The sequence below is a fragment of the Corvus kubaryi genome, unplaced genomic scaffold (genome assembly GCF_017639235.1).
Source record: "Corvus kubaryi isolate FWS band 111438036 unplaced genomic scaffold, C.kubaryi_AGA036_p1.0 136, whole genome shotgun sequence".
Taxonomy (NCBI): Eukaryota; Metazoa; Chordata; class Aves; order Passeriformes; family Corvidae; genus Corvus; species Corvus kubaryi.
This window is the reverse complement of record NW_024580670.1, coordinates 11,997,684-12,023,605: the sequence shown is the minus strand read 5'-3', so window position 1 is coordinate 12,023,605 and position 25,922 is coordinate 11,997,684. Positions and strand designations below refer to the sequence as shown.

At 46.0% G+C, this 25,922-nt stretch overlaps 1 protein-coding gene across 3 annotated transcripts in view; it reads left to right on the top strand.

Annotated features, from left to right (window-relative positions):
* The window catches only part of FLNB (filamin B), a 72,009-nt gene that overhangs the window by 5,608 nt on the left and 40,479 nt on the right, over window positions 1-25,922 (top strand). For all 3 annotated transcript variants that reach the window (XM_042017451.1, XM_042017461.1, XM_042017468.1), the window contains exons 2-7: window positions 18,415-18,663; window positions 19,682-19,779; window positions 20,664-20,811; window positions 23,923-24,041; window positions 24,776-24,853; window positions 25,641-25,803. In XM_042017451.1, the coding sequence (XP_041873385.1) occupies window positions 18,415-18,663; window positions 19,682-19,779; window positions 20,664-20,811; window positions 23,923-24,041; window positions 24,776-24,853; window positions 25,641-25,803 (855 nt within the window). The remainder of the gene's footprint in view (window positions 1-18,414; window positions 18,664-19,681; window positions 19,780-20,663; window positions 20,812-23,922; window positions 24,042-24,775; window positions 24,854-25,640; window positions 25,804-25,922) is intronic.

Here is a 25,922-nt window from a genome sequence, read left to right as displayed (position 1 = left end):
ACTGTGAGTCATGTCCTAGAGTACCCACCCACGGGGAGAAGAGTGCACCACAGTAGTGATGGGTGCACATGGTGGGTAGCTGCAATCAACTTGGATGTGGCAAGAAAAAACGGAATCAGATATACCAAGTGTGTCTCTTCCAGAGGAAGGAAATGCTGTGTAGCTGAATGTTAACTGTTGCAGGAAGAATCCAACCCAAAATAAATGTAGAAAAGACTAAGGGGTGGCACTACCTACCCTTGCAAGTAGATCTGAGCAGTCTGCTACAGCCTTCACTATATGGGACTGCTTAGCTTGTTGTGGGCTGAATTCCTGCTAATGGTCAAGGAGTGGTGGTGGTGGAACAGTATCTTTACATTGTGTTTGGAGGAATAAGAGTAGCAGTTTCATGAAAATATTGTGCCTGTGAAACTTGTGCTAGCCGCTTCTGTATCTTTTCTTGATTGCTGTAGTTGTCTGTCTGTGTGTGTGGTAAAAGTGGATACTCACCCACCCTCTTGCAACCACCCACCGGGTGGGGTTGCTACAGCTACCCCTGCTCTTCCTGGGAACTTGACCTCGGGTTCAGAGTTGAGTCAACTGAGATCTGAGGTTCTGTGCAATGGGCTAAGCAAGCTCTGCCTCTTTATTTGGATTTGTGCAATGAAACTCTAGTGAGTTTTTCCCCCTAGGTACTGCTTCTGGGGACTTGGCACAGATTTTCTTTCCCCACAAGGCAAAAGTTTGTGTAGTTGCACTCCTGCCTGTTTGTGTTCCTCCTGAGGAAGAGCTAGTGCTCTGTAATCTAGTAGGGAGGACTTTCTTCTAGGTCATCATTAGGAGATAAATCCCAGTTCTGTACTCAAAAGCCCTCTAGTAAGTGTATGCTGTATCTCAACCAGATGGTTCTCTGGGCTCTGATGTGGTCTCTAACCTGTCTGTGAGCCTCCCTTGGCTCTGTCCCTCCTACAACTAACCTTGAATTTTGAAAATGCCTACATAATATCTGGTACATCACAGTGAGGATTGGATCTGCTGTGGTGGGCTTTGGGTTCACCTAATGGATTGCAATTCCTTGTGTAAGCACTATTCTGCTGTCAGCAATTGAAGTCTAGCATCCATAGTGTATACATAGATGTACGCAATGTCTAGTTTCTACTGTGCTTGTACATGGCAACTGGGATACAACCACTGCAAGAATAAACTGGATTTTTTGTGTTAGTGAAAACAAGCTAGGCCTCTTCAAACAGCAGCCAAATGAAGCTTTGCCCAAGTTCCTGGGGAAGCAAGGGTTGCCTGGCACATCCTCCTTTGTGGTAAGGCAGAAGACACTGCCCTGGGCTGCCTGGGAGTGGGCAGAGGGTGGAGCAGCTGAATCCTGTCTCCCCTGGTGTGATGGGTTGAAGTTGTTTGGGCCTCCTGCTGATACTGCCCTTGAAAGACAGCAGCCATGTCCCTCTAAAGTGTCTGAGTGGCCACACAAGCAGCTGCACTGTCTGGTTACTAGTGGGATGTTTCCTCTGAGGTGACGGTCCTCTGCTTTTCCTTACAACCTGTAGAAGTAGACAACTCATCTAATGGGAAGGAATCAATAAATACAGAAGCAGTCTCTTACTTTAAAGCATAAATTCAGCAGATACTTCAGAATTAATTTCTCTGGGTCACTGAAATGTAGCAAGTTTTACTGATCAGGCTGGTGAGTTGATAGTGGCAGAGCTTTGACCATCCAGGCTGGAGCCTTTCTTACAAAGGGGCAAGCTGTTTTCTTCTAACAGCAGCAGCAGGTTGCATGAACTCTCCTGCCAGCGTTACCCAGTAACAGCACAAAAATTACTGTGGGCTGCAATGACATCATGGGCTGTGGCTCCTTCTCCCTTGCTTCAGGCCATGCTGTAATTCATGACGCATTTATTTGTCAGAGCATTGAATTACTCTGGCATGAGCTGGCCAGGCTTCGTGGCAGCACAGTTCCCAAATGATGGGTCCTCTTAAGGGCGAGGTGGGCACAGACTGCCACGCTGGCACACAGTCTGCCTGCTGAGAGGGGCAAATTGGGCAATGGCTGTCACAGCAGCACGTCCCAGTGTTGTATTGCTGTGCGTGGTTCTGGCATGGTGTGGGTGCTGTGCTGAGCAGAGTCTGTCAGCTGCCCTCTGCTCTCCCCATGCTGCTGGGGTGGCTCTTGCTGCCTCCTGCTTGTCTGGGTGGGGTGCAGGTGTTTGTGACACTGGCCACAGCCCTCTGCATGGCTGCTCTGCTGCAGAGCAGGAGCTGAAGGCACTGGAGGCAACTGCTAGCCCACAGCTGGTGTGCTTCCACACACTTTTTGTGCTGAAATCTGGGGGTTCAGCTTTTTGTACTGAAACCTGTGTGATGTGCTCTGGGCTGAGCTATTACATGGTGCTCTGAAATGCCAACTCCTATCCTTTGCATTGGTGCTGTGAGCATGTCTGGGCCTGGGGCCTGCCCCAGCCTGACCTGGGAGTAGGAAGCTGGTGGCTGCTCTCCTCTGCAGCTCACAGCCCACGGCAGTTTTGGGCTACCCTGTGTGCTTGTGGCTGCCTACTGGTTTTGATTTGTCTGTGGCCTCTCTTGTAAGGAGACAATGTATCCTGTATTTGTGAGCCTATATTAAAGGGCACTGTCGTGGTTGGTGGGCCCAAAATGAGCAACTGGTGAGCTGTGCTGTGTACTCGTCTGCTCTGGGGCCCTGCAGCACAAGGCACAGCGTACAGAGCTGTGCTGAGCAAACACCCATGATATGTGCATTTGAAGGTTATTCAAACACAGAAAAGGAAATACTGTTCCCCTCGGCTAGATGCTAACTTGCTCTATCTGTTTCCTTTAATTGGTGTAATTAACTGTTTTGCATTCCCTTTTCTCTCAACAACCTTGCAGTAGTAGGTACAGCAGTTTTAGTGGACTTTCCGTAGGCAAATACTGGCAAGCCAGGTCTTGGAACTAGTTTAAGTCTCAATGCTAAAACACTGATGAGTACATCTTGGAGGTGAGCTTTACCTTTTTGCAGATCTTCCCTTTGTTATAAGGTGAGTGATAGGAGCAGGTTTCCCTGGTCTCAGACTACAGGAGCAAAGAGCCTGGCCTGGGATGTATGTACAAGGTCCTGCATTTGTTTTTGATGCATCTTCCATGCTGGGAACTGGCAGTATAATAAATACACCTTGTATCTGTCATGGTGTGAGACGCAAATCTTGGATTTTTCTCTGCTTTTGATCCTTGCTACAGAACAGGAAATGCTGGCTTGCTAAACAGAATTGGTGTCTGTCATCTTGAATGGTGCAAGATATCACAGGTTACCTCACCATCACAGCTAGACAGTGAATTTCTGTCGGGTTTTGCTGCAAGACTAGAAGTAATTCTGCTTGTTGGTCTCCCAAATAATCTGAAGTCTAGGCATCTTTAAGCCTCCTCCAGCGCCTGGATGTTCGTGAAGGGCTGCTGTTTGCTGGTGTCACTCTAGTTGCAGTGACTGAGCAGTTGTCACTTGCTCGGATATAGCTTGTTATCAAATTTCCTTGTGGGGGACAACTTGGTGTCTGAGCAGACTTAAAATACTGTTTGTGGGAAGACCTGGGATGTTAATAGTGTTGTTTCAGCTTTGTTCCGGCTGTTGATTACCAGTGTGGTTGCATGCAAATATCCGATAGCTCATGTAACCGCTAGAACAAGATCAATGATCTAATTAAAAGTCAAATAGAAACAGTTTTAGTTGTCTCTGGGGGTTATTTCTTTTGGTAACTGTTTTAGACATGTAGTAAAAATGCAGCTTTGAAGAAGTAGAAAAACTAGGCTGGTGACTGCCAGGAAAATTTGTGGTGACGCTTGAAAGGGCAATGACTTCTGGTGCCACAGCCTGAGCTCACCAGTGCTGGCTGTCAGAAGTCAGGACAAAGACATGGAGGCTTTTAAACTGGGACCGCAGGACCCTCTATAGTGGTGTTGTCTTAATGCTCTCAGTACTTTGTGATTATGTATTCCTGTGCTATTTAGTGCTGACTGATGAGCTCAATGCTCTTAACAGAGGATGCAGCATGTGGGCTGGACACCTGAACAACAACATCAAATGTGGCCAGAGGGAGGAGGGTAACTTGCCATAGCCCAATACAGCTGCTTTGGAGAAGACCCCAGCTGGCAGAGGTTGCTGCGTGTTGATAAACCAGCTCCTGTACTAATAGTACTTCTCTGGCCTAACCTGAGTGCTGAGCAGGAGCAGGGATTGCCAGCTCAATCAAGGTGCCAAAGACCAAGACCAAGTGAGTTGTCTGCTTGGTGGGAGGCTGCAAAGTCAGGTGACCCAGGAGTGCCTGCAGATCCCCAAGCTGCCATGTGCCCTGGTGCTCCCCAGAGCCATGCGGAGGCAGGTGCAGCTCCCAGGTGGTCAGTTATGTTTTTTGCATCCAAAAAGAGCCTGAGATAGTCTTCTAGTGGTCCAGCTTCTCTCCAAAAACATGAGTGAAGAAACCCTGATTGCATTCAGCTCATAGCCACTGTACAGCAGTGGGAGTACACCGGGACTGCCCTTGGTGCTGTCACACCGGATGATCCGTGGCTGCTCAGTGAGCATTGCTGAGCATGCTAATGACTTGCAGACATCTGCAGTTATAGGGATAGAAGCATGTGCAATGCCCTGGACAAGGTTATTGCCAAGACCTTGCCCCAGAGAATTAACTGCATTGCCACTGGGATTCTCACTGGAGTATATCCCAATGTCCTGCTTTCTAGAAGAAAGCAGTTTGGAGCTACTCTGCAAGGCTTATCTCATGGAGGAGGTTTGCTTTGCTGTGAAAGCACCAGGAGCAGCAGACTTGAGTGAGGAACTGCTAGTTCAGGCCCTGTAAATGGTGGAGATGTCAGCGATTTCCTGGGTGGAAAGCTCTGCTGAATGACTCTTGACTCAGAGTGAAGCCCTCTGAAGTTAGTGGCATAAAACCCTACTTTAGCAAAGCTACTTCAAATTTTGCTGTGCTTTTGTAGCTTAGCTCTGAGTTCAGTGTTTGAGTAAAGAAGTATTTCTTCTGATATAGATAAATAACTGAAGAAAACTATGTCCCTTTGAAATCTTTTAATTGCAAAGAGAAGAAATGAACTGCTTCACACATAGTGCTGCAGCTATTGGTTGAAAGCACTGCCTAAGGCAGAGGAAGCTCAATATTTTAATTAACCAGCTTGATTACTTAAACATAGGCTTTAACAAGCTGCAGAATACTTCTTACTTTACCTGTAAGAAAAGGAACTCAAACTTCTGGAGCAGTACCTGGTTAGCAAGAGTATCCAAGCTCAAATGTAGAAGCTGAAAGAAGCAGCCCAGACTTCCTCTGGGAAGTAAGATAAACACCTGTGGGGCTCTTGTTGTGTCTGGATGGAGGTAATAGTATGCCAGTAAACATTTTTCACAGTGAAATGGAGGAATTGCTAACAAGTGGCATTGTCTAACACTGCACCAAACCTGATAGGTAACTGAAAGAGGTATGGGAGATCAGACAGAGCAGCATAGCTTGTGAAGTTGCTGCAACTATTCCAGCTCTAGAAAAATTGCCCCTAGAGCCAGTGCTCTCTATTTTTAGTGTTGTGTTAAAAATGTGAAATACAATAGGCTTGCAAATGTGAACAATGTGAGACTACAGATTAAAAATGGGATCTTGCAGCTGGGGGATGATTTGGGTAATTGCCTGCACCCTTCTTGGTCAGCATGTGTGTGGTGAAGTGCTGTCCCTGAAGACTAGGAAGAGATCTGCAAGCTTATGAAGTCTGGAAAGGCTTGTTGTGAAGCCTTTAGTTGGAGAACTTAGAAGTCCAGCCTCTGGAGAGTAAAGGTAGTATCCCTTTGAGCACTGGCTAGTTTGGAAACTCTGTTAGCAGCCAGAACCTGTTACGGCTGAGCAGCTCCTGACAAAGTTGGATTAGGCTAATGGTGTCAAATGAGCAGAGCTGCCTCTGCCGCTTTCTAGGAGAGTGGGAGGATGGCCCCTGAGCAGAGCCCTGGTGTGGCATAGGAACCACAGAGCAGGAGAGTAGCTCTGGGGCTGGCCAGCCCATGGCAGCTAGGGTGAGATGGGACTTGGACTACTCAGGGCCATGCAGAACTCACACATTTGAAGCAAAGCTTTGCTGTGCAGGGAATGAATTTGAGTGGGAGGCAGGGGTATGTGGTCTGCATGAGCGGGTGTCGCACAGCTGGGGCTAATGTGTGCTCAAGCTGTACCATTAATCCCAGATGGTCCTCTTTAAGGTGCTTGGAGACCACCCGTGCAGACTGTGCCTCTGCAGATTCACCACCGTGTTCCCACTCATGAAAGCTCCTCTCAAAAGAGGTCTGTCTGATAGTGGCTGCCACAGTTGGATGAATTACCTGGGCCTCAAGCCAAGCGTCTATTCCTTATGTTAGCGGCTTGTAGCTGAAACCGTATAAACACAGCGCTGTCCTGTGTGGGATGTTAAACACACAGGGCTCAAATCGACACGGTGCAGGAGAGAGCTGTGTGTAATGTGCAGATGGAAGCGTGTTTAGGGCTGCGTTGCACAAGCATACAAAAATGCGTTCAAACCTCATTCTTTCCCCAGAAAGAGGGGAGAGCATTTTTCCTTCAAGATGCAGCTGCACAACACTGAATATTTTTTTATTTAAGAATTGGTGTTCCAAGAAGAAAGTGACCCCATTCCTTCTTGGAGAGGGGTATTCGTGGTTTCCAGTGGAAGGGGAGGATAGATGTCTGTGTGTGAAAGCTCATGGGGAATTTAGTCTAGCTGGCTTACACACAGAAGCTTGAAGACACCTTCATAATGGTCATGGAAAAGTAGCAGTGCCTTCCAGGCCATGCATGTGTTTGTAGTGACTGTGTCCTGCTCATCCTCGCTTGGTGTGCAGCTGCAGAAAGCAGGCTGGCTGTGTGTCACCCCCTCCTGATGGACACTTGCATGGCAGTGTAGTGGTGATGGCTGGAGCTTGAAGACAGGATGGTGGCTCATTTTGGGTGTTTCACATCTCACAGCAGTGCTGAAGGGCAGTGGCCTGGTGAGACAGTTCTGGTGTTGGGGTGTGTGGGTGTTGGGCTACTTCTGGTGCTGTGTGTTTGTGTTGAGTGAATACTATGTCTGAATGTCAAAATGAAATTATGAAATTCAGATTTGGAGGGTATCTTCAAAGTGCCTGTTCCTATATGCACTGGGGGTATAATTGCACTTGTCGTAGTTTAAGCTCAGCCAGCAACTCAGCCCCACACAGCCAATCACTCACTTCCCTGCAGTGGGATGGGGAAGAGAAATGGAAGAGTAAAAGTAGGAAAACTCGTGTGTTGAGATGAAGACAGTTTAATAAGCAAAGCAAAATAAGGCATTTATTCACCACTTCCTATGGGCAGGAAGGTGTTCAGCTATCCATCACATGTAATGGTTACTGGGGAAGACAGGTGACATCACTGCAAATGTTCCCCCCCTTCCTTCTTCTGGTTTCGTGCTGAGTGTGACACCATACGGTGTAGGATATCTCTTGAGTCACTGGGGGTCTGCTGTCCCCTCCCAATTTCTTGTGCATCTCCAGCCAAATCGCTGGTGGGATGAGAGGCAGAAAATGCCTTGACTCAGTGTAAGCACTGCTCAGCAGTAACAAAAACATCTTTGTGTTATCAACACGGTTTTCAGCACAAATCCAAAACCCAACCCCATTCCAGCTACTGTGAGGAAAATTCACTCTATCCCAGCCAAACTGAGCAGAGCATGTTAGAGTTTGATTACCTTTCCTGTTGCTTCTCAGGGAAATGGTTGGACAGAGATAACTGACCTGCTGATACATTCTGTAATGGCTCTGTCACTACGCTGCAGAGGGCTGCAGAGCATCTGTAACATGGTACCTGGGCTTATATGCTTCAAAACAAGCCTGCACAGAGCAGTGCTGTTAGGTGCTCAGAATCAGAGATGATCAAAACTGAGACAAACCACAAATCTGCAAAACTAAAGGAACTGGCAGTGTACTTTCTGATGTGTTACTAACCCCCGACCACAAAATGTGCTCCAGTCCTCCGTACTTTGGTGCTGCAGTATGAAGTGGAGATGGGTTGAGCTGTGCAGGGCTGCATGAATGGGGATTTCCTTTGAACAGCCCTGTGCACAGTGATTCACAGTCAGTGTAGCAACTCTGGTTTCAAATGGAAAAATTGAATCTTGGTGTATGTTGTGGCCAAGGATTTCCCCAAACAGTAATCACTTCTGATAATTTCTAATGTGTTGGTTTTGGCTTCACAAAGTCCATCCCTTGCAGCTTTTGTGCCTGGCGTCTGCTGCTCAAAAGATGTTAGACAGCCCTATCTGAATAGGCTCATTTATCTCGGCAATATTTTACATGCTGTTTCATCTAACTATCTTGACCTACCCCCAGTGTGAGTAAACATGATGTTAGTAGCACAGAGGTCACTCTGGTGTCTGGAAACCTCTGGATTATTCGTTCCTTCTTGGTCTTGCTGAGGCATCTTTTTTTTTGTACCCCTGTCTCTTGCAACTCTTTCATCTGCAATGCCTGAGGTGCCTGAGGGTGGACCTTCCTGTTGTCCCCTGCACTGAAGCTTGGTAGCGTTCCTTCAGTAATGTGAGATACAGCTCATCGCTAATGGCTTATCACCTAATGTTTCTGCCAGTCCCGGGAGGTCTTTGCAAGAACTAGACAGGTTTTGGACCTTGATGAGACCTGGAGTAACCTGCAAGATTTAGGATTACCTTAATCCTACAGAGATGGTTACAGAACTCTTAGGCTTCAGAGACAATTTGTAGCTTTGTTGTATCACTTGCAGTATTCTGGCACTACAGCTGTTTTTTTCAGCTCAGCCTTTCTGATTGAGGCTTGGCATTCTAGTTGTGTGTGCACAAGGGGTGCTGTGATGAGGTGCTTTTTTTATTTGCACGTGTGAATGAAATGACCTTGAGTTGATCGGACTCCTAGAGATGTGTTTTGTGTAAGGTGTAGACAGTTCTACATTGAACTAAAATTTTAATGGCTTGCTTAAACTGAAGCTCACTTCCTGTGAATTGGCTAGCGGTGTTGCTGACTCAGGTGTAGCTGTCTGCTCTGATGGGAAGGTGAAGCCTTCTGTGCCATGGCAGTAAATGTACTGACTCCTGGGGGGAGCACAGACCTGGTGTAGGATCATTCCTTTTTCACTTCTGTCTCGTGCCTGGAGGAGGAAGGTGTAGTTTGTGTTATGTCACTTGGCTTCAAAAGCTGAGCCAAGTGTTTCTCAGCAGAGTGTGGCGAAGGCAGGAGGATGCCTTCTTCCCCCTCCCTCCCTCATTTAATACAAATCCGATTCTGGCATGTTCACTCCCCACTTCAGGGACTTTCCTTCTCAAGTTATTCCTGGATGATTAATCAGCACTTGGGTGCCTTGTGGTGTGCTGTCCCCATGACTTCCTGGAGCTTCCCTCCACTTGCTTCTGAACCTGGGGCAGCTGGGGGTGAGTGTCTGTGTAGGTGCTATCCTGAAGCCCTTGTCTACAGCCCCATTCCATGCTGCCAGGTGCTGTCTGGGGGCTTTCCCAATCCACCTGCTGTCTGAGGTTGATAGGGTTAGTCTTGGCATGCTGCCAGCTCTGTCCTGGAGAATGGGGGGCTGCTGAGTCGGCTTGAGCCCATGGGGAGCAGAACTGTCCCATGCAGGCTTGGGCTCCCTTTGCACACTGAAGCATGAAGGGACTGCAGACCTTTTCCTGTTCTGCCACCCAGCTTCCCACTCACTCCTCCGTGGAAATGTGGATCTCTGCTATCGAAGGGGTTGAATGTCAACTGCTGGTGCGGTGCTGGTGCAGGATGCCTGCACTGTCTGTTCCTGGCATAGGCACGTGGGAGCCGCGGTGTCCCAGCCACTCCTGGGGCCGGCAGCAGCACCGAGGGGCGTTGGGATGAGCTCAGCAGCGGGGAATGTGCTTTGCTGGTGCAGGGGCCGTCCGTGCTCACAGGGCCCATTGTGGGGTGGTTTTGGCAGGGATGCCATGGCCAGCGTCGTGCCGCGGCAGGCCCGGAGCCTGCTGTGCCACTGGCTGTGTGCGGGGCGGGAGCTGCAGGTGGGGCACGGGGGTTCCAGGAGTGGGAGAACCCCCTTGTGATGCCTCCTGTCCCCTGTCTGCCGCGTGCTCGGCCGCGCCAGTTCTCGAGGCGAGCCGGGGTTTTGGGGTCAGTGTGGCGCTGGCACGCTGCCCCGCCAGGCTGGCGAGGGGCTCGCTGGCTGTGGACAAAGCAGCACTCATGGCAACTTGCTGCTCTAAAAAGGCTGAACATTCAGACGCCTTCCTTTCTTCCCCGCCCCAGAAGGATCTCAGATAATGGGCGCAGCATTCCTGTATGCGGTTCAGCTGGGTATCTGTGCTGCAGTCCTGCAGCTGTGCGTGGGGACCTGCTTGGCAGGCAGCAGCCGGGTCTGAAATAGCCACTGTGAATGGCAGCTCTCATTGTTCTGTATTGCACCCTTGCTCACTGCTGATCCCATCCCAGCAGTGTGCCGGCAGCGTGGAGCCCATCTGCTGCTCTCTGACAGTATTCACAGCAAGGGTTGGATGTTCACCAACACCTGCCTGCGGCTCGTCCTGGACATAAGACTAACATGTTTACTTTCTCATATCTTGACTTGGGATGTGGCACTTAAGGCAGAAGAAACCTAGGTGTGTTCAGACTGAAAGTATTAAGGTATTTGATAATAAACCACCCACAGTTTGACTCCCTCCCCCACCCCCCCCACCTTAACAATTCCTAATTTTGAAATTCTTGACTTCTCCTTCAAGCCCTGTTGGATTATTTCAGTTTCTCTTGGAGAAGCTGGGTTGGTTGCTATTGCTGTTATACTGCTGGCTTGAACTTGCTTTGTGTTATGCCTTTTTCTTCTGGATGTGAGACATGAGTGGTCTCTGGGTGCCTGTTAAGGGCAGAGCTATTTTAATCTGTATTTTGCTCCTGATAGCTCCATTGGTTTGATTATTTTTATTCTTTACTGTATTAAAAGTCTGTGTGATATTTTTTTTCTTGCCAAACCTATGCTGAAAGGACTGGATTTGAACTTATTTTTTCAGTTGCCAGTTCCATCTCATGAGATCCTTTCTAGAGGCCCGACATGCACTAATAGACAGTACAGGGTGATGGATGCAACAGTGGCCTGAAGTTCTCTGACATGATTGGTTTCAAATCCAGTTAAAGTAAACACTATTTTAATAGTTTAAAACCCTCTGAAGTGTAATATTTAATATCTCAAATCTGAAGATTTGTCTCACAGAGGAATCTTACTCTTTTTTTTTTTTTTTTTTTTTTTTGTAAACAGTCACCCTGGTAAGCTTAGAAGAAAATGGTTTCTGTCCCTTACAAAAAAATAAAACTCCATATTCTTTTCCATCCTCCTGTCCATGCTCAGATCAGCACCCAGTTACTGTTCTTACAACCCTCCAGTGAAGAGTCATTCCTCCTCTGGGAAACCTACCTTGTAAAAAGCTTAGTGGATCTCTGAGTGTACATGGTGTATCACTTAGGCTTCCTGAAGATATACTTCCTCAGGTGATGAGCTCCCTGAGGCTCGTCAGTGAAGCTGAGGAGTGGCTGTGTCTTGGCAGGGTGTGGGAGCTCAGCTGGGAGCCAGTGAGCTGAAAGCTCAGGGATGCTCGGGTAAGCTGGATGCTGAGGAACAGCTGTCCTAGGGGTCACAGCACCTCCTGCAAACACTGCTGAGAAGCAGAGATGCAATGGACTGCAGCATGTCACTGTTGGAAGCTGGCAGGTCACAACCAGGTATCCCCAAAACCAGCTTGAGTTCAACCAGCTCTGTGCCATAGGCACAGCCTATGCTTCCGTGGGGTGAGCTGCTGCACGTGGCAGGACACAAGTGATGTGCTGACCCTGAGGAGCTGGGATGTGGACCTGGGCTTAAGGGACACTGGAGGAAATGGTTGCAGTATGTTCTCAAAGCACAGAGGAACCCCTGTAATTGATTTAAAGACATATTATCCCTACAGAGGATGTTGCTAATGTCTTTAGCAGGCACAGTAAGCCTGTGAACACGTACTGTATGCTTCAGGAAAGAATTTCCTTGGGCAGCTTGCTCAGCACCATCTCATCTGCATACTTCAGTTTGGCATGCAGCTCTGCTCAGTGTGGTGTTTTCTCTGTTCCAGAAGATTAAACCCTAATCATTGCTTAATTTTTCTGTCCCCCAGCTGCTATAGCTATTTAGCAATAGGTGAGAATAACTAGATGTGGGGAAATGCTCAGACACTTAAAGACACTAAGATCTACTAAATTCCTACAGTCTCTTCATAATTGATCCATAATTGAAATGAACTTTGTGTGTGCTATGCAAAATTCCTTCCATGTCCGGAAATAAGGAGTAAGGGCTGCTGGTGAGTCTGTGTTTTATATTGAGAACCATGGATTTGGGTTCTCCCTCCATATAATGCATAGAACAAAAGTTTAAATATGGAAGATATAAAAACATGAAGAAGATGACCACTTTTTAGAGAAGGTGGATGCAAAGATCAGTGCTGGTTGTGCTTTAACTTCTCTGTGTGAAAATCATCAGCAAAGCTTCTGAGATGGCTTTGTGAGATAGTGAACAAGCTGTATTGACTGTAGCCTAAGCTGTGAAACTATTTGAAAAAAAATAAAATTTGCTACACAAAAGCTGCTTTTTCAGTCCTTCATTTGTTTTTGCAATGCTTCCACAGTCTGCATGACTAGCTCGGTTTAGTAAGGAAGCTGTCTGCTTCAGTGGCTTATCTTGTTTCCTCTAATTGTCCAACAGAGAATGACTTGCAGCCCTGCTGTAGGGCAGAGTTTAAGGAACATTGCCACAGTTTGGGTAGTACTTATACTTAATCTGAATGCAGAGTAGACTTGCATATGAGCAAATGATACTAGTCACAAACTTGTTTATAATGCTTTTTTGTTTATTTGCTTTTTTTAAAATTGTAGAATTGTAGACCTAATAAAGGTCATGTAGTTCAAGCCATGTGTTCTGAATAGAATTTAGGGATTTCTACTGGAGTAGATAAATGTGCAAGCTTCAAGCCAGTGCCAGGTTTCAGTTCTGGCACTGGCTCCTGGGGCAGCTATAAGGACAAATGCAGACGACCAAGCACTGGCAGTTTTCCACTTGGTAGGTTGGGTTGGGAAGTTTTTTGTGGCCCCAGCCATAAAAATGACACGCATTTGTCTCAAAATGGTCACACTGTTGGCTCAGACTAGTCACATTGCTAGCTGAAGCCCTGGTACTTTACCATCTTTCTTTTTCCTTTGAGGAGTGTGATTTTAGCACTCCAAGTGTAACATATCGTATTAATATTTAGTATAGAGCAACAATTATAAATCGGTTTGAGCAGTTGAAACTTGGTTGCTTTTCAAGAGTGAGACTGGTGGTATGTACTGTTGGCCTATGGAATTGCCATAATCCATTTTTTGGGCTGGTTGCCATGTAGTTAATAGGATAATAAAAGTGGAAGAATTACAATCTAGACTCAGAGGTGTGATGGGGGAAGCAAATGAGCTCTGGTTCAGTCTGTTTTCCTCTTCACCCTACCAGGCAGCCACTTAATAGCTGACTAAGAAGCAGGATACTTCTACATAAAACTTAATGTTGTAGGCTATATATAGGCGCTTGTTTTTGGTTTGGTTTTTTTTGAGGAAAGTGCTTGGTTGTTCAATACTGTTGTTGATTCTGCAGAACAGCTTAAGTCTGGCTGGCAGGTTTTCCCCAGTAGTCAGCATGTAGGCCATGTTGAGATGCACCCTGACAGCAGGACCTCAGCAGTGGGCTGACAGCAGCCCTTCCCTGCAGATGGCTCCTGCCTGCAGCTGAACAGGGCTGCATCTTGCTGATGGTTGCTGCTATTTTGTTGATGTTGTATTGTCATCGGGTACTTCTAGAGGAGGAAGCAAGTTGGAGCTGGAGAGTTGAAGTTAAAATGCATGTTGAACAGTGTAGGTGGGAATGAAGGTTTGTGTTAAATCTGGACTTGATTCTTTCTGCATTTTTTTGTCTTGCTGGTTCAGGACAGCATGTCTAGCCATGAGAACTTGCAGACTGTCTGAAAGTGGTCATCTTAGAGCATTCAAAATTTTGGAGTCCACAGCAAGAATGTCAGGAGGACTTGCATATCATACCCACAAAATTCTTGGTTCTGATAATAACTTAAAAAACCCCAAACCCACCAAAAACAGTGCAAAAACCCCCTTTCCAAACCCTTCATCCATTGGCTTTTCTAGATGGCATCTCTAAAGTTGTCTGTTTACAGTTGAGCTTAAAGTCCTCCCAAGTACTAGTGTGAGGCAAGATGGAGGTCCTGTGGCATGGATTCCTGCTTCATGCCTGGGCTTCCCGTAAAAATGTGCCCTTTGAAGGTAGAAGTCCAGTGGCTGTCAGCAGGTATGAGTCAGCTGTGCAGGGACTTTGATCTCCAAAGCACACATCTCCTACCGGGAACCAGGAAACATTGCTCTCTGACACACCTGTAAGTGCATCTTGCAGATGTTAACATAAGCACTGTGACATGAATAAAGCAAATTATGCAGATGACCATACTTTCTCCAAGAAAGGCTTACATTAAAGCTGTCTACAATGATGCTATAAAAAGTTGGTTCAGCCCTGCTAAATGATCTTGGCAGATGAGATCCAACAGCTCACTTCCTCCAAGCCATAGGAAGGCAGGGACCCGTGACTGTCCCCTGCATGGAGAGGGGTCCTTTAATCTGTGGAAACATGGCTGGTGCTATGCAGTAAACATGCTCTCACAGCTGAAAGCAGGCAATTTGCTCCTGTCCACCTAACTCATTGAAGCTGAAAGCCAAATGCAACTGGGAGTTGTGGAGGTGAATTGTGAAGGGGCTGGGCTGTTGCCATTCAGAAACACTGACCACAACTGTGCATCTCTATGTTGTCATTTTACTATGAACTCCAGTGGAGTAATTGAGAAGCATGACTTTGAAGACTCTGTATTGTTTGTGTGAGTAATAAGTATGCCTAAAAGTAATTTTTGTAGTAGGAAAGCAGTGGTGGAAGTCTGCTGTTTATGTAATCCATTTTCCAGCTTGAGATGGCCAGAAAATGTCTTGAAGCAGATCAGGGAATGGAGGGAATTCAGTGGAAAGCCAGCTGAGCTGGGGTACAAGCAGTGCCTGCAGTAATGATTATTGGTTCTTAAGTGTCATTGGAATATATTATTTTTTCCACTATCCCAACACCTTGGCACTATTACACTGACAGTGTGCACTCAGAGCTGGTGGGGGATTCTTGCAAATTTGGTTGTACTAAGAGTGTTCTCAGGGCCAGCTCTGTGCTCCCTGTAAAGAACCTGTGAGTGGATGTGCGTCTTCCCAGTTGCCACTTTCATCTTAAAGCCCAAGAGACCTTGAGGAGAATCCACTGAATATTTTTAGTCAGTTAATGAAAAAGGCAGCACTAAAGCAGAGCCTCTTCTGGAGAGGCTGAGTGCCCAGGTGGTGCTGAGCTTTACAGCAGTGCATGGAAGCTAAGCCTGCTGTGAGCTGGACTTTGGTTTTCTCCTGAACATTGGAGGGTTCTTTTATATAGTGATAGAGATTGTGAGCCAGTGCTGGAAGTGGGGTGCCTGCGAAAAGAGCATGCGGGCAGCTCTGCTGGCTGCCGATAAGGTCTCCTGTCCTGCCCAGGAGTTCTTCACCCTCCCTACTCCCCACCCCAAATGAAAGCAGACAAGCCCTCCTCCTTCTCTTGGAAAAAATTACATCATGAGATCCCTATGCCTGTCAGGAAGCTGGGAGGCTGTGAGAGCTTGCTAACTTGCTAACAAAGTGCAGTCGTGGCAATGGCACCAACCCCAGAGAGGAAGAGCTGTCCTGCTCCTGTGATGACCTTTTCCTGTCATAAGGGCAGCAGCCCTGTGCCCAGCCTCTCTGGATGAGGCTGATGAGATGGGATATTCTTGCTCTTGTTGTGAAGCCCTGTACAGCTGTTCTTCCCCAGGTCAAGGACCACAGGCCCGCTATGCCTTTGGAGAGGCCAATGGGGTGCTGGGGGAAGCTCTGAAGACACAGCTGGTTGCTGCAGTAACCACAGTGCAGCCACATATAGACATTATTTATGTGCTATAAATATAAAAGGAGCCATTCATTATCTCGAGTAATGTGTGCTTAGCATTGTACTCAAGGTGGTTCTGTCCTGCTGGCATTCCTCCGTGGAAATGCTGGACAGCCTTCTGAAATGAGCTTGCTTGTAGCATACTAAATCATCCCTGTGTCCCTCTAGTAAAAATGCCGACGTTGATATAAATCTGAAACTGAAGCTTGGAGGCATTTCTGGAGCAGAGATGGGCTGGCCATTGGTGTGCTCCAGCACCACTGTGTGACCTGGTGGTCATGCCATGGGGCAGGATGGAGGGGCTGCTGGCGCAGGGGGCAGGTGGGTAGTGAGGATTTGCACTGACGGTTTGGTGTAAGGGAGCATCTTCACACCACTGACCAGTTTGCAGCTCGGCTGGAAAGAGGACTGAAACGGGTAACAGTAGGGCATGTTTAGTTGTTGCTAGGAGACCCACTGCTTACATGGTGTAGACTTTTACCTTGGAACCTGTAATTAAAACCTAGTGGGGCTTAATCACCTCATAGCTATCTGTTCTATCTTGGACTGGATGTGCAATCAGCAGTGAACATTCGAGTGGCAGACATGTATCGTAATCCTGTAACATTGGTCAACACCAGTGTTAAAAAATCCCATACAAACCAGACACTAACTATCCAGAAAGTCCGAATGCCATTCAAGGTCTGAAGTTACATTATTATCTGTTTAGGACATACTGCTCTATTGTGAAACCCTGTAAATATTAACCACTTTGCTTGAGCATTGGGTTAAAGGGAACACCCTGGTGATTACTATTCTTGGTCACTATTCTGTGTAATCACTTGTTTTGGAAGTCAGTAGATCTTTTTGCATTGATAAGATGGTGCTGGGTTGCTGCTTTGATCTCTGTAGCTGAAGAGGAGCAGGTAAGGCATGCCCAGTGGATGCTGGGCACAGGGAGGGTCACCTTGGAGGACTTTGCCTGTTAACACTGAATTTGAACTGGAGAGTGCAATCCAGTTACAGAACACTTTTACTTTGCTAGCTAGGACTCTGTAAGGTGCCTGTACAATAATTCTGGTGGCATGAAAGGGAGTTTATACAGCTGTAGTTGTCTTTACTCCAGTGTCTGCTGCAGGAGCTGGAGAGTACACAAAAGCTTCCAGGTCACTTGTAACTTCTGTTGTCTGAAGAGGGATTTCTCTAACAGTTTTCACTTGAGATGGAGGAAAGAACAGAAAAATGCTGTGCTGTAACATGCAGCTGTGAATAAGAGGAACTGTCAGGCTGAGAGCATCCTGAAACATTGTGGAAAAGCCCTGGTTTGGTTGGGCTTGAAAAAACTTGAACTGTTAGTGTAATACAACCTGAGTAAAAACTACAAGCCCAACGGGAGGGAGGGCATTTAATCTGTGACTCATTAAAGCTAAAGCAATGAGAATTTGCATGAGATTTTGCAAACCTGTAGCAGTCACTTCACAAGGCCAAATTGATGCCCAACTGATGCATGCAGAAAAGCATCCTGCCCCTGCAGACGTTGCTTACGAAAATCTGATCTTGATACCCAGCAGCCTTAAACTTAGCTCCATAGTGTGTCTTAAAGCAGAACAGCAGCAGGGCCACTCTGATGATAAATTTTTCTTAAGCTGGAGAATGATATGGAAAAGCCAAAGCTGGCTCTTCTTTTCTATAACTCTGAATTTGTAGTGTGAAGGGATGACATCTTGTGTGATGGTGCAAAGAATCCTCCATGGACCTCCACTGCCCACTTCTCTGATTGTACACAGGTCTTGATATATCCAGACTAATTCCAAAGTCTGTATTTGCTTGTCTTCACTACATAGCAGCACTTTTTTCCCCCTACCATTTTAAAGGCAAATTATTGATGTGTGTGGGAGACATGTTTCTGTATATAAATGCTGTTTCCTAAATAATGCTTTTAGCTATGCCCTGGAGTGTTTCATGCCTGTTGGGAGAACTCCATCACATGCTGTTTGGCCTTTTCGTAAGATACAAATGCCATTACAAAATACCAGGTGGTACTTATCCAAATCAAAATACCAGAGACTTAAACTGCCAGTTCTCCTAAGCTAAGACTGTAAAGCTGAAGGGCAAGTCACGCTCTTGGAGAGCACTGATCTCTCAATACAATGGGGGAGCACTGAGTCCTTTGACTCTTCTCTTTTCGTCCTGTCTAATGCACCCCTTGAGGAATGGTGTCTCTACCTGAGCAAATGCCTGCAGTGGCTTGGGTCAGTTTTCTTGTCCTTGATTATCTGTGCATGAGTGCAGGCACACTGTTTTAAAAACATACCTCTTTGCTTTAGAATGGCAAATAATCAGTTGTATGTCTTTTGTCTTCCAGATAGTAAAGCCATAGTTGATGGAAACCTGAAGTTGATCCTTGGCCTGATATGGACCCTTATCCTCCACTACTCCATTTCTATGCCAGTGTGGGAGGATGAAGGTGATGATGATGCGAAGAAGCAGACCCCTAAGCAGAGGCTGCTGGGCTGGATCCAGAACAAAATTCCGTACTTGCCAATCACAAACTTCAATCAGAACTGGCAGGATGGCAAAGCACTGGGTGCTCTTGTTGACAGCTGTGCTCCAGGTAAGTCCTTTGTTCTGATGCCCAGTGTTTTCCTTGCTTGTTGTCCTTGTGGCTGCTTTTCCTATGAGAGGAAGTTTTCACTACTGAGCTAGAGACTGGAATGAGGCTTTCAAGAAAACCAAAAAAGTCCAGAGACCAGCTGCAGGAAGCAGCAAGTTGTAAACTACTTGGCCCAGAGAAATTCTGGCCGGAAGCAGAATGTGTGATTGCATTTTGGGAGGCGCCACATCTAAACTTTGTATTGGGTGCAAGGGACAAAGGCACAAATGCTGGCTCCTACATGGAAGAAAGGATTGTTCCCACGGCAAGTGCCAACAACCTTTCAACTTCAGGGTGCAGTGGGAGACTTCATGTGTTCTCCTGAAATAGGATTGCAGAGGCAGCACAGAGCAGCCAGAAGCTGCACAGTACCTGAAACTTCGGTGTTTAGCAAGTTGAGACTGAGCTGCTTAAGGCAAATAATTTGATGAAGTGTGAAAAAGGCAAAATTTCCTCACCACCTTATAAAACAGCCTTGCTAGTATGATTGCTGGTGCTCATCTAATGCAATCTGGGCTGCTGTGGCAAGCAGTTGAAATTTTCTTTACCAAATATGCTGCAGGAGGACCAGTGAAACATAAAGGATGGTAGATGTATCTGTGCTAAATTTATATTGGTATCTTGCACAAGTTACCCAGAGAGGTGGTAGATGTCCCATCTCTGGAAACATTCAAGGCCAGGTTACACAGGGCTCCTTGAAGATGTCACTGCTCATTGCGGGGCGGGGGGGGGGGGGGTTAAGTATAGATGACCTTAAAAGATTCCTTCCAGGCTAAACCATTCTCTGACTCTACACTGGTTGCTGTCTTAGAGGTGTTTCAGTGGTCAGCATATGCTTGTCTTGTTTTGGTTACTTCTGCAACACTCTGAATGTCTTTCTGCAAAGCAGTGTAACACAAGGGAATGTGGAGTTTGTGCTTGGTTTCTTCAGCTAGGGAAGCACCTTGGCAGGTAACACATAACTGAAATGTGCTTGCAGGTTTGTGCCCTGACTGGGAGACCTGGGACCCGAAGAAGCCCGTGGACAATGCTCGGGAAGCCATGCAGCAGGCGGATGACTGGCTGGGTGTGCCGCAGGTACGGCCACCAAGACGTGGGCTGCCTGTGGGGAGCACAGTGGCCAGCTTTGGCCTTGTGACTAGCTGGAGTTAAAATTGAGGAAAGCAGGTGAAGCTGCTTGGATGCTCTGAAAAGTTACAGTTAATTCATGTAGAGTTGCCTGAGAAAGGGTGCACTGTAGTGAAACACACTATTGCATTTCAGAGCTTGTAGGATTTTGTGTAGGTGTCTGCTGAAGACAGCTGCTGTTGCAGCGTGTAAGGTAGGAGGAAAGGGCTTATGTGGTGGTGCCTGATCTATTAGTCCATGGAGTGAGTATGTTTTGCTGCATTGAATTCCACAGAAGAAAAACTTACTGGCCTAGGAAATCACCTGTGATGATAATGTTCAAACAGAGAGTGATGTATTTACAAACTGGATTATTTTCATGCTGATAAAGTTGAACAGAATTCCATAAGTCTCTGAAACAGCTTTTATTGTGGAAGCAGGAAAAGAGACTGGTCACAAGTTTTACTTTGCAAGCCTTGCAGTTCAGAGCTGTAGCATACAGGATTATGAATTACTAATTTTTTCAGTATCAGTTATCCCCATGTCACTTTTCAAGGGGAACATGGCGACTGTTGTCTTGCTTTGATACCATTACACTTGTTGCAGTCTCCTGAGAACCCCTAATAATCAAGGCATGAAAAGCCCCCCAGACTGCACTGGGACGATAATGAGGATCTTGATTTTGTTGCCTGAGATAATAAATGATGTTGTGTGTATCAAAGGGAAAATAAATGTGAGAAATCTCATTAGCATGTGGGAGTTTTGAAATCTAAGTCTGTGTCATAGCTCTGTTTCTTTGTTGACATGCAGTAACCAAGCACTGGTACAATATACTTAATTGCACTGTCTTTCAGGTTATTACCCCTGAAGAAATTATCCACCCTGATGTAGATGAGCACTCTGTGATGACTTACCTGTCCCAGTTCCCCAAAGCCAAGCTGAAACCTGGAGCTCCTTTAAAACCCAAACTGAATCCAAAGAAAGCAAGGGCTTATGGCAGAGGTAAGGACTTGATGAGCTGAAGCTGCATGGATCAGTAACTCCTCAGAAAGCTGGGTGGGGTTTTCTGCTTATGTTGAACTTCAGACCTACTGTAACTAACTGACTTCAAAGTTTCACTTGTATACTCTTGGTGTGGTGCCTGGTTTCAGAAATGCATGGATATAGTCCAAAAGACACTCCTAGTTCTAACATGTAAATTCCCCAGTCTGAACCTGTTCTGCAAGCTGCCAGCCTCCCATCCACAGCTGGAAGAAGTAGCATGTTATGGGGCTAAAACAACCTTAGTGTGGAATTCAGGCCAGCAGTGTTGCTGCTGATGGGTGATGATCTAGCACCTTGTGAATGCTTCTTGTGATAAAGCACTCCTTAAAAGAGGACAAACCTCATCACCTCATTGTCTCTCTGAGCAGGCTCTCTGTAGAGACAATTTTCCATTTACTAGCTTTGATGTGTGTTACAGTGGGCTAATTCTAAAGAACTTAGTTGAATTGATGGGTAATGTTGAATGCTTTGCACATATACAAAGATAGGTTGGTAAGCCTTGAGATATTAAAAAGCCTTTGTTGGAAAGGCTGTGTTTGCTGATTGGAAGGACTTGTCCACAGATGTTTATGCAACTGTAGATCTACATAGGCATTCTTATTTTTAACTGACCTTTTAAATTGATAATTTCGTATGAGTATCGATGAGGTTCTATTCTAGACTGGTGCACAGTCACAACTGAGTAAGTAACAGATTTTTACCTCTAACATGTTTGATATGTTGGAAGGCATCTCTTCAGCATTACACTTGGCTCTCCATTCCATCTTAATTTTTTTTTTTTTACATCTGGGGCTGCTGTTGGTCCTTCAAGATTTTTAGAATGAGTGAGTTTCAGAATTGGGTGTACGAGAGTGAAATGGAAAGAAACAAAACTTTCCATATTTTTTCCTGGCTTTTTTATTTGCTTGGGTTTTTTTAAACTTGATTTTTCCATTGAAACTTAACTAGTGGAATGAATGGACATGGACATTATTTGTGCACTTAGGAGCAGTTGCAACAGTCAGAATGGGTTTAGCACCTGTCCGGCTTGGGATTTATGTCCTTTGTTGGAGCCTTCCACAGCAAACCACAATACACAGACACATTTTTCAGGCCCCAAATGATTAGCCTGAAGACTGATTAGCCTGCCTCAATCTGTCAAGTCTGGCTTTAGTCATGTTTTTATTCATTCAGAAACTGGAATTACTTTGTTGTCTGCTTTAATGTGTGTGGTGCTCTGGAGCCATCGTAATGAAAACTACTTTAGAGTGAGTGGCTCTTCTTGAAAGATTGATGTTTTCCTGAAGTTAATTGCTAAAACAGAGTCACTAAATATACTAATTGATAATTCTGACTGCTAAGATATGTCAGAACTGGAAGGTGACTCCAGCAGCAAGGGGCTTAGTCCTTGACTGAGCAGGGTCTTCTGTACGATTGAAAAACAGGTTTTCATGCTTCCAGAAAAAGATGACTGTCAAGTGTGAAGTGGGTCAGTCTTAGCTCTTTTTATTACCATTTTTCATGTAAGCTACTCATAACCTCCCAATGCGAGTCTTAGCTGTAGCACACCTCCCTGGACACCATGGGGGTTTGTGCTGGGGGGACAGCCACGTGTAGAGCCAGTGTGAAATGAGCCTGCAGAGGGGATGTACAGAGTTGTGCAGGTTGTCACTGGTGTGCTAGGAGTTCTCATTTAACCATCCAAAGCAGACCACGGGTAAGATAGTAAAATCTAGAAGATGAAGTGTAGGCTAATAAAGTGTTGTAACTAATGCTGTCCTGGCTGAAATTGTCTTCAGAGGAGGATGATCAATCCTTCTTGTGCTTGCAGAAGGAGAGATACTTAACTTGAATACCATCTTCTAATGCTTGTGGGATGGACTGAAGAGATGCAGAGCAAATTCATAGCAGTTTCAGCTAGATGATAAGCTAGGGCTTAGTTTGAAAGAATGAATATGTCAATTGTTAATACCTTATCAGAATGCTCAGATTTCCTAGCAAAAACATGATCTTCCTTGCATTGCTCTCAAGTTACTGTTTTCTGAAGATAAACAAGTTCAAGAATTCTGTTGTTCGCAACCACTTCCTTTATAATCTATCAGACGTTGTGCTTTCCACTAATTGTGCTATGGAGCAGTAGTGCCCACGATTTTATGAATCAGCCAAGGACTAATTGCCTTGGATGGAAGGGTATATGTGTTTGGGCTAGTCTGGAATCAGCAACTTTGGGAAGTTCTTCCACCCACTCAGTCTGACACCACCATGACAGATGTCATGACCTGGAACTATGTACAGGGAGATGATGAAACCCTGCTGGTAAATGCGTGCTGTAGCAGGCCCTGTGCTGAGGAATAAGGAAACTGATTAAAAGTTAAGTGGAAACCACACCAAGTAGCAGGATTTTTATGGTTTTAAGATGTTCCTGCATGCTATTTGTACAGTGTTCATTCTGGCCAGGTAGTTTGAGCAGATTTTAAAGAATAGTAAATCTGAGCAGTATCTGTACTGCTGGGTTTTGAAAATGGAGTAAGATGGGACAGTATAGGTAAAAAAAGTCTTGCTTAAAGTAAGTCTTTTACCCTTGGCTCTAGGGTAATGCCTTCACCTAAAGGCTTCCCAGAATTTCTCTCCTGCGTCTCTAGTCACCCATCCTGTGATGCAGCACACTTCAAAATTCAGCTGTGTGAAGCAGAGCAGCTCCTAAAGAGCAGCTAATGCACGTATCCCACTTGCTGTCAGCATCAGCCCTGCACTCACCAGCAGTGGGGGTGACACTCAGTACCTGTCAGGGTAACTTGCTTTCCCCTGAATCCAGATAGCAGCTGGATTCCTGACTTGGTCAGAGATTGTGAGATGGGTTGAGTGCTGATGATTCAACCATCTTTTAAAAATGCTTGTATTGTAAGAGAAGGCCTTATTGTGAGCATGATGCTCTGGGCAGAGGGTAAAGACTTGTCGTGCAGGAGTCTGGGAAAACTGATTCTGGTGGCTTGCATGGGAGAATGGGTTGGACAGCCTTTGGGTAACCTCCAAACTATCTTTCAGGTTTTGTGGCAGCAGCTAATGTGCCGTTCTGTATCTCTCTCACAGGGATTGAGCCTCATGGGAACATGGTGAAGCAGCCTGCCATCTTCACAGTGGACACTATCAGTGCTGGGCAGGGTGACTTGATGGTCTTCATAGAAGATCCAGAAGGAAACAGAGAGGAGGTGTGTAAGTTAAGTGTCTTGTATGGAAAAGTAAAGTTGGTCTGAATGCATAGATTTTGCGGTAACCTTGATCTTTCACAAGTTGAGTTCTTCACAAATAAGTAATTTAAAAAGAAATTGCAAAATACCGTTTATCTAAAGTGCAAGAAGCCTCAAGCTTTTCTTCATAATTGCCTTGAAAAAAAGTCACTATCTGCAGCTAAGCAACACAACTCTAGTGTCCAGTAGTTGCAGAGCTTTAGCTTGACTGGCCAAGTACACTCTGACCTGCTTTTAGATAACATACATCACTAAATCACTGTCTGCCTTTACTCATTCTGCAAGAATGGCTAAAGTAGCTATTTAGATGCCATGAATCATTTTGAGTTAAAATGCTGGTTTTAATGTTTATAGAAACTTCTCATCCAAGTGTTCCACTCGATCATGTTACAACATTCCAGAAAAATACAGCTGTACATTGGACTTACTGTCTCCTCAGTTTTGGCCTGCCTCAACAGAGCAATTAACAGCAAAGGAAAGGGCTGGGGTGGGGAGAAGGTGGCTTGCTTCCTCTCTTGCAAAGACAAAACCAATGGGGTATTTTTCCGTGTGAGAAGAGGGAATAGCAAGAATCCCTGCTCTCACAGCAACAAGTGTCTAACATTGCTGACTCTGGAAATTGTTTGTAGTATCAGAAAATAGTTTAGCTGGCGTGTGTAGGCCCAGCTCGATGATGGATGTGTTTTCTCTCCTAGGCGAAGATAACGCCGTCCAGTGACAAAAACAAGACCTACTCGGTGCAGTATGTTCCAAGGGTTACTGGACCTCACAAGGTGCGTTGTGTGTCAATAACCAGTATTCTCTTGCTAGACACGCTGCTCTGCTGGTTGTTAATGTGAGCCCCTGAGGGCTCCCTGTTCACTGATGGGTAAGAGCCACCTCAGGCATCCTGAAGAAGAGTTAAATTGATGTGGCCTTAGTTCTCCATCTGGCTTTTGGGCTGCTCCCCTTGTCAATGGGGAAAGACGTGTGTATTGGGAGAAAGTGCATTTGTGTTTGGGTATCTAGTGCTACAGGTGGCTCTCCTCTCACATGGGGCCACTTTGTCCAACTCACAAAGCCAGTCAGAGATGCAGATGAAAACAACAGGTTGTTTCTATAAGGTATCTCTTTGCTGATGGTACCGTACACTATAGGGGTTTTGCAGAGAAGGGTTCCCTCCCTTTGTCCCTGGATGCCCACAGAAGCAGGTTTATGATGGTGGATCCTATTGCTTTGACACTTTCCAGAGTGGCTGGTCCCCACAGCCAGCCTGAAATGATAAAATGCAACTTCTGCTGCCACCTTATTGCTTGATGAAGATCCACCTCGTATTGGCACGTCCTGATGTAAGCTTCCATGCTGGTGTGGCTGACTCTGTAATCAATAGAACTTTAAGGAGGTGGCCAGCAGTTAGACTGCATGGATGTGATGAGGGTTGTGGGATGGATGGTCCCTCACCTTTGAGGGAAAGACTCTTTGTGTTAGGAATGTAGGTGCTTGGGCCTGCTCTTGGCTTTTTGGTGGTGATCTGAGCTCTGCCTCTGCCTGGTGGTCCGAGCTGATGCTGTCTGTCTCTAGGTTTCAGTCCTGTTTGCTGGGCAGCACATCTCGAAGAGCCCATTTGAAGTGAATGTTGACAAAGCCCAGGGAGATGCAAGCAAAGTGACAGCAAAGGGACCGGGACTGGAGGCAGCAGGGAATATTGCCAATAAGCCTACCTACTTTGACCTCTACACAGCAGGTAAGCAGGATGAATGATGATGGAAATCCTGCAGTTTCCTCAAATGTGAGAACCTAAGGCCTTGGAGAAATAAAGCTGAAAAGTGCATGAGGATTTGTAGCCCCATCAAGCTCATAGGT